This window comes from Anastrepha obliqua, chromosome 4, assembly GCF_027943255.1.
Source record: "Anastrepha obliqua isolate idAnaObli1 chromosome 4, idAnaObli1_1.0, whole genome shotgun sequence".
Taxonomy (NCBI): domain Eukaryota; kingdom Metazoa; phylum Arthropoda; class Insecta; order Diptera; family Tephritidae; genus Anastrepha; species Anastrepha obliqua.
Window position 1 is genome coordinate 68,987,354 of NC_072895.1, and position 14,495 is coordinate 69,001,848.

At 36.5% G+C, this 14,495-nt stretch overlaps 1 protein-coding gene across 1 annotated transcript in view; it reads left to right on the forward strand.

The window, feature by feature from the left end:
- LOC129245798 (uncharacterized) overlaps positions 1 to 14,495 on the forward strand; it is a 177,623-nt gene that overhangs the window by 156,967 nt on the left and 6,161 nt on the right. The window contains exons 6-10 of the mRNA XM_054884191.1: positions 3,054 to 3,221; positions 5,261 to 5,459; positions 7,951 to 8,300; positions 13,631 to 13,715; positions 13,874 to 14,281. Coding sequence (XP_054740166.1) covers positions 3,054 to 3,221; positions 5,261 to 5,459; positions 7,951 to 8,300; positions 13,631 to 13,715; positions 13,874 to 14,281 — 1,210 coding nt within the window. The remainder of the gene's footprint in view (positions 1 to 3,053; positions 3,222 to 5,260; positions 5,460 to 7,950; positions 8,301 to 13,630; positions 13,716 to 13,873; positions 14,282 to 14,495) is intronic.

A 14,495-nucleotide genomic window follows, 5' to 3' on the forward strand; every position in this document is an offset into this window, starting at 1 on the left:
AATTATTGTACATTTTTATTTCTTTTTCTTAATATTAAAATAAGTAATTATCAGAATTGTTTATATTTTACTTTTATTTGCAATAAATACTACTACTAATTAGAACTTGTGCATTTGTACCAAGTTTCAGTTCCCTAGCTTCCAAAAAAGGGGTTTAAATATCTTAACTTAACTCTTATCTTAACTCATCAAAAATATCATTTCTGTTTACTTTTTTTTTTTTTGCTTTATTATAGCACCTGAATATGATACATTAATTCACATTTCATAGTTTATAAAAATAGATTTCAAAATATAAACGAAAATGCAAATAATACTGCGTACAATATTTTATTTAGCTCATTTATGTATATTGAATTCCATTTCGGTGCAACAGTCCGCAAACTCAGATCAATGTAATATTATACTTAAATTCTGCTAAGTACTGTTTGCAATATAGAAAACAATAAGTCAAGATATACAAACGCAATCCAATCAGCAATTGGCATAAAAAATAAAAAATGATTGGGTCAAGTAGTTGGCAAGAATTAATGAGCTCAATTGTGCTGCTACAATAGAACATTAATCAGAGGGTGGTTAGCAAATAAATATGAAATATTTGTAGCATGACGCTTGAGTGTAAAATGTAGAAAAAGAATAATAGAAAAGAATACGTGTATGAAGAAAAATTAAAAAAGAAAAGAAAAACAGAGTTTAGACACAAGAAGTCGCATAAATTCGGGCACAAATGCTCACTTTAAAGAACAAGTAATGCCCATTACACAAAATCACTTCGCTGACTATAATATTTATTGAACTATTGTTATTCAGCACAAAGGTCCCACTTAACCTGATAATAGGCATAAAAAATTGAAGCCGAGAATAATTTTTTTTGATTCTTTTTAGGAGGTTTATTCAGAGCTAAAATAAATTCAGTAATGTTATTACAAAACACTGATTGTTTACAAAACACCCCAAAACAAACATGGTAGTGAACACAAATACAAATATAAAACTTTACACAACAATAATAACAACTCTGCAGACATTGCTTGAGGCTGATGGAATGATTTGTGCGTGCGTTAGATCCGCTATTGCGCCTTAGGTTTTCTATGGATTTAGAGTTAATGAGGGTTTTAAGAAATGTTTTGTATTGTGGCAGCAATTTGGGTGTTTTATAACGATATGCTTACCTATATTTAATGCAAAAAACGACGCTTAGTTACATAAAGGGGTTAGGTGGGTTTCAGAGGTTGAAAAAAAGAAGATTTTGACTATTTTTTTTTTATTATATAAAATCATATATTTTATTTAAGCAATTCACTGTATCTAAGATACATATATAAACAGTATTTTGTGAAATTTGTATTTAAAAATTTCGAAAACTCAGCCGTTGGTACCTCATCTTTCTTGACGTCTCAAAAAAAAATGCTCTTGCCGTGGACAGCATAACTCATTATTGGTTCATCTAAAATCAGAAAACGAAACGGATTTCGATAGTACATGGATAAATCTCGTTGTTGTACGAAGGAAAAAAAAAATCAAAATTTGAATTTATGACAGGCTTTGAACCAAAAAACACATTTTTTAGTGAAATTTTCGACATACATTGGCTAAAAAAAAATTGTTGTAATTAACAAAAAAAAAATCCTTCGTTCAATAACTAGATAATGTTAATTCAAAGATGTGCACAAAATTTGAACTAAATCGCTTCATAACTTTTCGAGATATTGTGTCCACCGACTTAAAAAATGGAGTTTTGAGATAAACACGTATACGAGCGAAGCGCTCAACTGACGTGGCCTAATGGGAGGAACTTCTGAAGGGTCTATCTCTTAGAATTTTACTCGGAGTGACTTAAAATTTTAGGAGAGTATTTTAAACATACTGTACTATTTAATGAGACAAAAAAACAAAATTCGATTTTTTGAAATTTTCAAACCCACCTAACCCCTAAAAATATAAAAATACGTAGATAAATTTCCAGAGACCCATTTTCACGTTTCTGCATCAATATAAGAAAACTAACAAAAGGACCGTTTTATCTCTATTATGCAAAATTACACAAAGACGTAATTTTTCAGAAGCCTACGTTGTACTGCTCCTGTTGCTTTTGCTTTTTACCTTCTCCAAAAAACTTGTTGCTTTTTCTGATAAGCCTTTAGCTAGCAATGCTTGCCCAGCGGTTTGCCATATAATGCCGAGAAATTAAAAAAATATTTATAATATTTAATATATATATAAGGTTTTGATACTACTACTGTGTTCACACAGACACATTAAGTTGCCAAAAAAGATTTCTTCACTCATATTCGTACATACTGTAAAGCAACCATCAACGAATCCCATCAAATCGTCTAGCAAAGCTTTCCCAAAACTGTCCCGAAGAGGTCATCTCAAAGTGCGGAGCATTCACACAAGAGAGTTTAATGAACTGCACCTAATGCTCATCTCTACAGCTCTTACAAATGTCTTTATGCGAAGCCTCGAATCCTGCAGCCATATTGCCACTACTTCAATGCCGCATAAGTATTCCAATGATAAGCGCTTTTTGTTTTGGGAAATCCCGTATTCTTCGTTCATCAAACAATAATACATTGATTGATCGCGATACTCCGTAATTGTACTGATTAGTCTAAGAAGAGTTAGTATTTGTGCTCTAACATTTTCATTAGTTTGAGACAAAATCGAACCCGGAGGGTATTTAATACTTGATCTCGATTCCCCGAGTCTTATCTCAGACCCATTTCTCATGTACTCGTCTGCTATCATCGAACACGCAATATACTGGGACTTAGTACAGATAGGCAATGTCGAAGTGATTGGAAAGTATAGTAGATATCTTCGATAATTTTGGTCACACTCAACGCTACCGATCAAATGATCTTGGCCGTCGAAGAAATGGCCAAATTGATACTTGAAATCTGATATCCACAGTTTCTGCCTATATTCTACCTCGGATGTGTTATTATTTTTGTTATTTTCCCCCACATCTAATCAAGTATTTTTTTTTTATTTTTAATAAATTTATTGTTATCTTACATCTTTTACATCTATGCTCTTCAATATTTCAGGGTGTTAAAATCAAAATGGATGACGCCGGTAATATACTTGTCCGTCGCTATGCCAAAAGTAATGTTTACATTAAGAGCACAGCGAGCAGCTCCAACGAGGAGACATCCATTGGTGCCGACATACTCAAATTGCCAAATCAAGCTTTGGAAAGCGAAAAAATAGTCAAAGTGAGTATTGAGAGATTTTATATTTTCAGCATGCAGAGGTCGATTCTATCCCTAAAAGGGAGACTTATTTAAATTTTTTTGCATGTATGTACTGTAAACTATGTTAATATTAAAATTGTCAGTCTTCCTGAATGTCACTACATTAAAAGGTAAATAAAGTGACGCAAACACAAGGATATTATAAAGATAGTGAATAAGTCCTAGACGATCCTTTTTTAGATAGTAGTTGGGGTATACACACGATATTTGTACGATTGGTCCCAATATTAGGATACTCAATACAGCATGAGATCATTAAGTTTTTCTCTGTGAAAGCCCTGCCTTATGGAACGAGATAATGTCAACCCTTGGCAAACCACTGTTCAATAGTCTCGAACAACTGCCAGACTTACTCGTGAACAACCTAATAAGATTCTTAAACCGCACAGACTGGATATGGACGGGCTATAAAATAAACGAGAAACAAGTTGGTAGCGAGGACGTGGCAACAAAATGGTGCGGAAGCACTAGTTGGATTCTGGATGAATAACCACTTTAACCACACAACACAAAACCTACAACCGTTGCTTTTCTTTCTAGGCATCTGCTAGTTCTTTATAGGCACCTGTATATGAATAACTCCACGCCTTCGTAAATACAAATTATACCGTAATTAATGGGAAGATGTGTCCAGCTTTCTGGCATAAATATCAGTAACCACTTTTTGTAAATACATATTATATCTTAAAAGGCGTTTGATTTAATAAATTTCGGCAAAAATTTAAGCAGAGGCTTCAACAATTTTAAATCGGCAGGTAGTCTTTTATGACAGAAATACACTCGTCACTTGACATCAGATGACGAAAGTACTCACTCGGAAGCCATTGCCTGCCGAGAGTCGAGCACTACAGCATGCGATTTGAATTTTTTTCTGATAGTTTATATGCCCAGTAGTCATAGCACTCACGAATGTCATGCTTTAACAAGCATGATAGGATGACCACAAAAAACCGATTTTTTAAGTTTATGTGGCAAGCTTGTCCAATCCATGATGAAGACTTTACAGCAGCATTTGCTCTAAATCGAGCTCCGATATAATATACCTATATTATACCTGGTCAAAAAAGCACAATTAAACTTAAAAAAATAAGACTTTTACTGGCCAAAAATATATAACTATATGAAATTGTAAATAAATAATCTTGGCTAACTGGCCGAGCTGTTCCTCCAATTGGTGATGCCCGTCCTGATGTTGTTACACGCAGTTCCAACGCTCCTGTAGTTCTAAAGTTTTTATAAAAAAATGTTCATGACAGAAATGCAGTACGGCATTTGCCATTGACTGTCGAGGGACGAACGCTGTTAGAAAAAAAAATTCCTATGTATTGAATATTCATTATTTTAGCCACTAAACCAATTTTCGATTAACTTTTGATACAAAAAAACATCAATCGATTAGGCCTTATCGGAGTGGCCTGTGGTGAAGTTTCCTTGTCCGTACATATGAATGTATACTAAGAGCAGCGCTTTGTTATATAAGGAAACTGAATCGTTCACAGAAATGTTGAAATACCTACTGTTAAGGAAAACCTCAAGAAAAGGCAATCGAGAAGTATACCTGAAACTTAGCATCGAACAGATCTTCTCTGCATTATTGCCGATATTCAGACAGCAATCGCTAGTGACTACTATTGAACTATTAATGATTTTCAGAAACTATCGTACTAAATGACAGTCATCTGAACCTCGGAAGCCATAAATATTTGCGAAAAAATTATTAAGTATTATTAAGGAGAAGAGAAATGAAGAGTAATATTTAATATCCTTGATACATAATTTTGTATCACTAAATTATTAAAAAAACATGTCTTTACAAATTTTGTGTGACCTAAAAATATTTATCTCTTAGTGAGCGGTTACTTCAGCAATTAGTGATCACAAATAGTGACTACAGCCTAGCAAGAATAAAGATTACAATTATTTATATTTATTTTCATATATATTTTTGTTTACTTTAATGCATACCTACTTATATATATTCTCTCTTTATTTCTTTCTAGTTATTCGATATGAAAAAATTTCAATCAAATGTAAATCGTGAGCTCCGGCGTGCTTATCCCGACCGTCGACGCCTGGAGACACAGTGCCTATCTGTTTTGGCATTTGTCAAATCGGAGAATGATATATTAGAATGTCCTATTTGGGTGCTCATTGTGAATGTGGTCGCAATGGATATGCTCAAAAGTAAATTGCCACCAGGTAAGTACAATGGAAAGCAAAAATAAATAAAATAAATAAAAAAATTATAAAATTTCAAAACAGAAGAAAACATAAATAAATGGTTACGTAGAATGTCTAGATGACAGTTACATTGTCAAAAGTTCAAAAAGTACATGAAATTTTGGAAACAACGGGGAAATTGTTCAATTATTAAATTCATTTAATTTCATATCAACTTTATTATGATGAAATAAATCTTACAGACTACGTGTAGATCAAAGAATTATTAATAACTGAGTCTAAATCTTACAGACTAAGTAACGAACTTTTTGGTAACTCAGAATAAAATAATTTAAGCGTACACTGAAATGAGGGTATTGATAATTCAATATCAACCCTCTTTGAGATGGCATTAAATGCCGATTGGATTTATTGACTTCAAAGCAATTTCCTTGGCAGCCGATGCTTGTATTCCAACACTTCCGCCAATTTACAAAACACTATTCATCGCCTCTCTTTTGTCCAGAAACGCTTTCCCAGACGTAATAACTTCGTGGGGTGGGAAAAAAGGCAAGCACCACCAGGTTATTTGAATAGTTGTCGGAGTGGTATTAATGTTCGTTTTGATCAAAGAGTCGCGTATACCCTGAACTGTTAAGTCGGCTCATTATTATGGTGAAAAGAACTCAGTAAGTGTGGCCAAGATCAGATCGTTAACCGGCTTTCAGCGAAAGAATCAGCTGAGTGGCTGACGTCACCGGAGTTATGGCAGCGGCTTGTTTACGAAAAGCTTAGATTGTGTTGGTGATGTGCGAAAAAATCAACGTAGCCTTCGTTCATTCTACTTCGTTGCCCTCTGATCAACGACTGTTGGACGAGTGTGTGAATAATAACTAGCCGGTGATGTGGCAGCCGAATATGCTTGCATAATTTTGTTTTTCATTATAACAGATTCACCAAACTATGAGTTATTTCTCCACAATTCGGGCCCTTACGACGAACATTCTCTCTCAAACGCTTCAATGCATTCACATACGAATTTTTACTTACTCTTTGGTCCAGAGAATATAATTTGAAATGGTCCCAACATAAAAGAAGTCAACTAAATCTTGATTTTGAATCGCATTTCGATGATTGCTTTCTCGTTTTATTATCGTGTTCATAGATGCATGCCTCGCCACTGCTAATTATGCCTTCCATAATATGTACTTTGGGCCAAAGAAAGCATTTGATGCCATTTTCGCAAGACATTCAGCACTATCGGCACAAACTGCGTGTCAACTCGTTTCATCTATCGCTGAATACGTCTCGTGCATAACGCTCGGTACCGATCTAAGTGAGACACCAATTTTGACTACTATCTTTTTGCAGCTCACAACCGACAGATGTAGCAATCCAGAAGTTAGATATGTATTAGTGCATTCATATTTATTTATTTTATTTTTTATTTGTTTTAAGATGGCAATTCACTGTGAACTTATTACCAGCCATTTGCGGTGCTAAAAAATGTTTGTAATTTATTAGGTTGGGCTTCGCTGGTGCTTCACCATTGAAGCGAGCTGATTACATATACTTATACTAGTAAGTCATACCGACTCGTATGTAGCTGGCTGAGGTTGAAAGTGCATGCATAGATCTCATACATCCGCACGAAGATCTCATTTTTACAGCACCGCCATAGCAAAAGTTGCAAATGTGCATACCTTTTAATGCAACTTTGAATGCGATTTTTCTATTTTTCATTTTTGTTTTCTATTTTTGTTTCTTGTTTGTGCTTTTTGCGTTTCACTCCCCATTTGTTCGACAAGCAGTTCAAGGTTGCTACCACTAACAAGCGCTTTGGTGTGCCGTTTGTGGCACCAATGCAGCGGCTGCTGTTGGCCTTTCGCTTTTGCACAGCTAAAAACACATACATATACCCGTATAAGTATGTAATGTACTTATATAATATATTTTGTGTACAGATGTGTGCATGTAAGAATGCATAAGTAAATTTTTGCGGTAAATTTCAAATGCCAACGGACAATATTTTCATTTCGCCTTTAAAATGTCAAAGTGTCAACTATTGGCCTCTGTTCAGGCCGAGATAAAGGGCGGCAATAAAAGAACGCATGCACGCCACACGCACCGCTGCGCTATTGTCTCAAAGCGTTTGGCTCATAAATCAAAAATATTTCTATACTATATTGGTATGTGTACGGATGCGTGTGGATGTGTATGTGCGCAAAGGCATCTACGCATCGAACCAATGTCAACGCATGCTGAATAATCAATTGAAATGAAACAATAACAATGATAGCAAAATAGCAGCAGTAACCAATAAGAGCTTTGCAAAAATTTGCATATTTGCTGAAAGAAAAAGTTAAAAAAAAATTGCTCAAACAAACAATTGGCAGCAATAAATGATTTGTGTTTTCCAAAAAAGCATCTAACATTGGAAAAATTCTATATTTTTCCTCTATTTTATTTTTTTTTATACCATTTTACATATATCTCTCTCATCCCACTCACCCTCCTTCTTTAACCACAGTGCAACGCCCAGTGGTGGACATTAAGAATCGCCCTAGAATTCCTATACCCGATGAGGATCCTTACAGTGTGGCCGGCAATGGCAGTGGCGGCAGCTCGGGCAGTTCTGGTTTTGGTGCTGGCAGCAATTCGAGCCATCATCAGCAACAACAACAACAACATTCAGCAGCTGCCTTGCACAGCATGAATGGCGCTGGCGGTATCAATGGTGGGCCAGCTGCCGCTGGTCATGTGGCTGCCACACGTGAGCAGTTGCTGTTGCAGACACAACAATTGGCACATAAGCGCAGCGAAAAACCGCCAAAATTGCCACCACGCGATAATATATACGCACATGACATCATACCGAAGGTGAGTTTTGGAAAAATAATTTAAACAAATTACGAAAATATTCTGTGAAGAAAACTCGTAAGACTTTTGTTCTGATGAAGATTTTGATGTAATATTCAAATAAACAGGACATATTGTGGTAAGAATAAATTTGCAAAATTCCCCTTAAAAACATTGGGCCCATAAGTACATATTTAGTGATTTTCTAGGTATACAAATATTATAATAACTTAACATTTTGCAATTTTTTTGGTTTTGTTCTTATTTTAGAAGCATTTCTATTTGATCTTTAAATGTATAAGAACTCTAATAGCCCGTCCAGCGGGGTCTAAATTGCATAGTTATTCCCGTAGGAGAAGGGTTCACTTGGATGGTGACCATCATCCATATTTATGGTGCCATGAAAAAATGGGTGCGTAATGACACAGGGATAGCAAACATATTTGAGCAATAATGATTAGAATAACGAATGGAAAAACTCGAAAATTCTGCTGCCGTTTAATATCCAAACTCGATAGTTCTTCAGATACTTACTTGAACCTTAGCCTCCCGATAAATATTGGATGCTGAGACGATTCCTCGTCATCGATTTTGCGCCAGAGGAGTGTAGCACGGATGCCCGATTAAGGCACCTACCACTATTGAGGCCACCGGCTTTATAAACCTAAGAAGCTCGCTCAGTACATGGTCTGAAAGACCGGGCAACCTTGCATGTTGGGTGTTTGCTGAGTTTACACGGGGTCACCCATACAAGAGTTGTTACAGAACGAAAACCACTTCACGTATTTCCTGACTAGCCAGTTTACCAGACATGCAATTTTCTTCAATGCCGCAATGTGATTTGAGGCTTGGTATCGAAATATTTAGGTGTAACCGGTAGGGAAAATGCTTAATTTTTCCTACTTCAAAGACTACTTTTTGGCACTCCATTTCGTAGACTAAAGAATCTCTGCTTTTATAACAGCTAACTCCGCTTGAGAATCACTGCATGATCGCTATCCGGAAGCTTAAAAAATTGTGAGTTCCTCACAGAACGCTCTTTCATCAATCTTTCCTCCCACATTCGAGCTATCTGCCAACCAATATTTTTGGTAACTGCTGTAACTCTAACTGGGCACTGCTTCCAAATTTTAAAGCCTGTTTCTTCCTCGAAGGAGTGTAGAGGGAGAAGAACTTGCTTTGATCAATGTGACTCTAAATTAGGATACTATTAGTAATAAGTCGACACACAAACAACGTCTTTCAAATTCAAAAATTAGTACTCGCCATTAATTCTGTCCCATGCTAGCTAATGCCAATTGCCTCACCATAAGGTATTTCTGAACTCCATATCCAACGACCACCAAATCCGAATGTGTTGGTGCGTGACTACCATTTGGTAATGCTCTGGTTCGAAGCCCCGGGCATGAAATATAAAATGGTAAAATACGTTTTTTCTAATATCGGTCTCCCCTCGGCACGCAATGGCAAACATCCGAGTATATTTCTCCCATGAAAAAGCTCTTAATAACAAACCATTTGAGGTGACAAACTTGTCTCTTGGCCTCTGATTTCGCAATTGGAGTATGTCGATGGGCGAGGCTCAAAATACGATTAAAATTATTTTTTTATTATTTTGCTATTACAACTGATGTTGCTAGATGGCATAGTTTGTAAGTACTAGCAATTGCAAAAACAATGCGCATAATCAGTTGCTGCAATGAAAACTCCAACTAAAACTGTGTATATGTGCATATCCACTGACTGTGTAGCCTTGTGAGATTGGTTGTTGCAAGCGCATGCGCAACAAATACAACATTCTTCGCATATTAATTACACGCGATATCAAGAGGCAAATGCAGTTATTTTGACATACTACCAACTCAATATATTTATTTGTATATTTTTATGCACATAAATTAAGTTACCTGCATACATACATACATACTTACACATACTTGATTTGTATATAAAGAACGAGTTTTACATTAGCAAACTGTTGCATTGATAATGTTGGGCATTGGGCTGGTGTTGCAAAGTGGATTGCGATCATATTTGTACGAGTATATAGTTTGTTTTTAAGGTATTTTATTTCGCAGTTGATCGATTCGTGGTGCCCTTCTTCGCTTGAAGCGCTTCAGTGGTTTGCAGAAATTCAACGAATTTTCATGTGCAATATGAAATAAACTCCTTGCCTGTGTAGCTAGCTTGAGCTATGCATTAAATCATACAGGCTTACGCCATAAAAATACTTCTGAGCACTGAAAACGCTCTTAACACGTTTAGTACCACAGCACAAGAGCCTCACGTCGCAAGAAAGCGTACGACGGAGTTTGTTTCATATTAGACCTTATCCTGGGACTTCATGCGACACTGCATAGAATTTCTTATGTTTTTAGAGTAGGCTGATATTAGCAAACATTTTTGGTTATATTTTTAAAGTGCTTGATAATATTTAATATTTAAAATGGAAGTCCGTCTTTTTTGACCTCCAGTGAAACTTCTTGTCAAACGTGTTCAGGCTATAGTTAAAGTCTTAATCTGATATGCTTAAGTTTAAATTATATAATAAATTTAGGACTAAGTATTGATATTGCCAAGTTTATTATTTTTTCATATGCAATCGTTGGCATTATGTGAGAAATATAATTTCGTGTAAGCTATTTAATGACTTTTGGGTGACTTCTTCACTCGAATGAAGCTCAATTTCATCTGTGGTTTGTCTACATGGACCAGACAGAGCTTATACATAGAGAAAATACCCGAGTCAGTGAATGTCGCTGCGACGCTCTAGGACTGGCCTTCGCCAGTGATAAAGCGCACATTGCCACCATAATCTTAGAAGTACTTACTAGGTCTAGAGGAACGTGATTTTAGAACTTTTGAAGAGCTCATCTAATGCGAATTTATGCCCTTGAACTATTATCTCAGCGGAATTAGTAGAAACAACTCGCCCTTATATGATATACTACTGCTTTTACAATCTTTATTTATTCTTGCAATTCGTTGTCGTCCCCTTCAAAGTGATGATCTACATTTTTTAATTTTTTCCGACTCTCAAAAAGTTACTAAGCCCAATTTAAGAGAAGGTACTCAGTTCATGCAGCGGCTTATGTCGAACCTCTTCAATGGACTTCGCATGGTATCCTCGATGTGATCTTTGTAGTTAATAGCCAGAAGTCACTCAAAGCTAACTAAGGCAAACTCAGTGGTTTTGAGTCATATGGGCCAAGTATTTTACAAAATTGTCGCGAGCAAAGAATGCAGTGAACACAAAAGTTGCCTCACTACTAATTTGCCTTTATGCAAAACAAATAAAAGAACTATTTTTAGAACCGATAAGCCCATGAAGTTTAAATTCGAAAGACACCTTTGTATTTAATCAATGTGCATATGCACCGCTTAGCTGATAAAGGAATCCATATAGTTGCCACTTCAGGACATATGGAACAGAGCCATAAGTACAACACTACGCTAAGTGAGCATAGATAAACATCCTTCCTTTTTTGTATCGATGACCGTAAAAAGTGAAGTCTTAAGACTATTAACATAGCAGTGTCCCGACTTGAAACCTCACAGCTGCATACGAGTCTTAAACTCATACTTAGATAACTGTGCATAATTTATTTTCATCTCATATGTTAAGTTTCTTCATTCAAGTTAAGTTTACGTCTAGAGTAATTACACTATCCGTCTGGTCCTACCATAAACTGCATATGTGGTTTTTAAAGATGGCACTTAAAATAAATGTACGGAAAACATAAATATCACATACGAATTTTCGAAGGCTTATTGAATTAAAAAAAGTTAATCATGTCGTAGTATAATGCCCTAATCAATTTAGCTCTGTTTCTTAAGGTTGGAATAATAATTTATACATTCTTAACATTGCGCAGGTCGCTCTTAAGTTTGTTAAGAGCCAATTTACACGATGTCTTTTCAACCTGAGTTTTTTTGCACATTCTCTTTTAGAACTTTTTTGTGTCTTTCATTGGTTTTTGACATTCGTTTCATTTTCTTTGCTCATTCATTCGTCGAAAACTATGACCTTCAATAAGGATGCGAGCCCAAAGTTCGAAAGCAAAATGTACAAAAATCCCTCGATTTCGCTGACCGTACGTGCATACCTACCCACTTCTTCTTGACTTCTTTTCCGTCCGAGGTGAAAAGTCATCGTGTGAATTGGCTCTAATTTACGTTTAAGTCTGGAGTAATTACACTATTATATATATAATTGGCGCTAACACCCTTTTTGGAGATTTCGCCGAGCTCCTGTTTGTGGTGTGCGTCTTGATGTTGTTCCACAAATGGAGGGACCTACAGTTTCAAGCCGACTCCGAACGGCAGATATTTTTTTTTTTTTGAGGAGCTTATTCATGGCAGAACTACATTCGGAGGTATACCATTGCCTGCCGAGGGGCGACCAGAAAAAACGCTTTCTTTATTTTGATCTTCCACCGAGATTCGAACCTACGTTCTCTTTGAATTCCGAATGGTAGTTAGGCACCAACCCATTCGGCTACGGCGGCCACCAATTACACTATTACTGTTTGCAAACACCCGGTTTGTCTATAAATTATCTCATAAGGCTGTTGCGAATTGCAACTCTTCTGCTAAGCAAAGAAAACAATAAAATAAATATCGCGGCTTGCTCAAAAATTCTTTCAATTTTTTTCAAATCAACTTACATTTTCGGTTGTATATTTAATGTTATAAACAATAAGGCTCTTTTTCGAAAAATTCTTTATTCCTATCCTATATAAAGGGTTTTCCAATAAAAGGTGTTATTTTGATATTCAAAGAAGAATGGTATATTTTCATATAAATGATCGGATGTTTTTTTTTTCATTATAAAGAGGAAGGTGTACCGTTAATAGTGAAAAATAACATCAGGCAAATGGCCACCACGACCACGCTTACAGGACAATATTCTTTTCATGAAATTTTCCATAACCGAATTGCAAAGTGGCTGCCCCATGTCCTCGATAGCCTCACGAATTCCATCTTTGAAGTCTTGAACGGACCCTGGACTGTTGGCGTAGACATTCCTTTTTCACGTGGCCTCAAAGAAAAAAGTCACAAGGTGTTAAATCACAAGATCTCGGTGGCAAATTGTGATCACCTCTTCGAGAAATAACACGGTCCGGAAACTTTTCCCATAAAATATCAATGGTTTCGTTGCTTGTGTGGCACGTAGCGCCGTCTTGTTGGAAATAAACGGACAATACCATACAATTCGGGCCATAAAAAATCGTTAATCATCTCTCGATAGCGCAATCCTATTCAAAATAACACCTGTTATTGGAAAACCCTTTATATATATATATACTGTATATATGTAGAGACACTAATAATAATTTTCTCACTTTTAGCCTGACTACGACGATATCGAAGTGGATACCAGAATCAAGTTGTCACGTGGCAAATCAGACAAAGGCAAAGACAACAAGAAATATGGTAAGTGATTCAAAAAAATATTCAATCGATCTTTGAAATAAAAGAAAACAATAATCTTAATTTTCCATTACAAGTATTTCAGGAATGGTTCCTCGAATCGTATATGCTCACCAATTTTCTACTTAACTACTCCCTCACTTATCTGATTCTTATTTCAGATGATCCCTACTATTGCGGTTTGCGTGCACGTGTGCCGAACTTTGTGAAATCATCAAAATCCTCCAAGGAGCACAAGGAACACGCCACCAATGGCAGCGTTTCTAACGGTAGCGTTAGCAACAGCAATGGCAACTCCAACGGCAGCAACATGAACACACTCAGCCAGAAAAAGACTTCTATGCTACACATGTCGATGACGGCGCCAAATTTGCAGCACGCATTGCACGTGGCTCCCCCGCCACCACCACACATGCATCCACATCACATACAGCAGCAGCAATTGATGGCCGCCGCTGCAGCACATGCAGTGCATCATCACCATCCAGCAGCGACTGCGGCCGCACATCACCAACATCATCTGCCACAGCATCCCATGTGGCAGGCGCGTAGCTTCGAGAGCGGCATAGGTATTTATAGTATTAGTAATAATGGTTGTCAGCAGCAGTTGAATGCGGCGACTGCGAATTTTCTAATGGGTCATCATAGCAACAATAACAACAATAAGAACCAAATGCATCAAGCACAAGCAACTACATTACAAGCACAAGCACAACCACAAGTACAAGTACAGGCACAACAACAAAAACAACAACAACTGCACAATGCACTGCCACAGCTGTT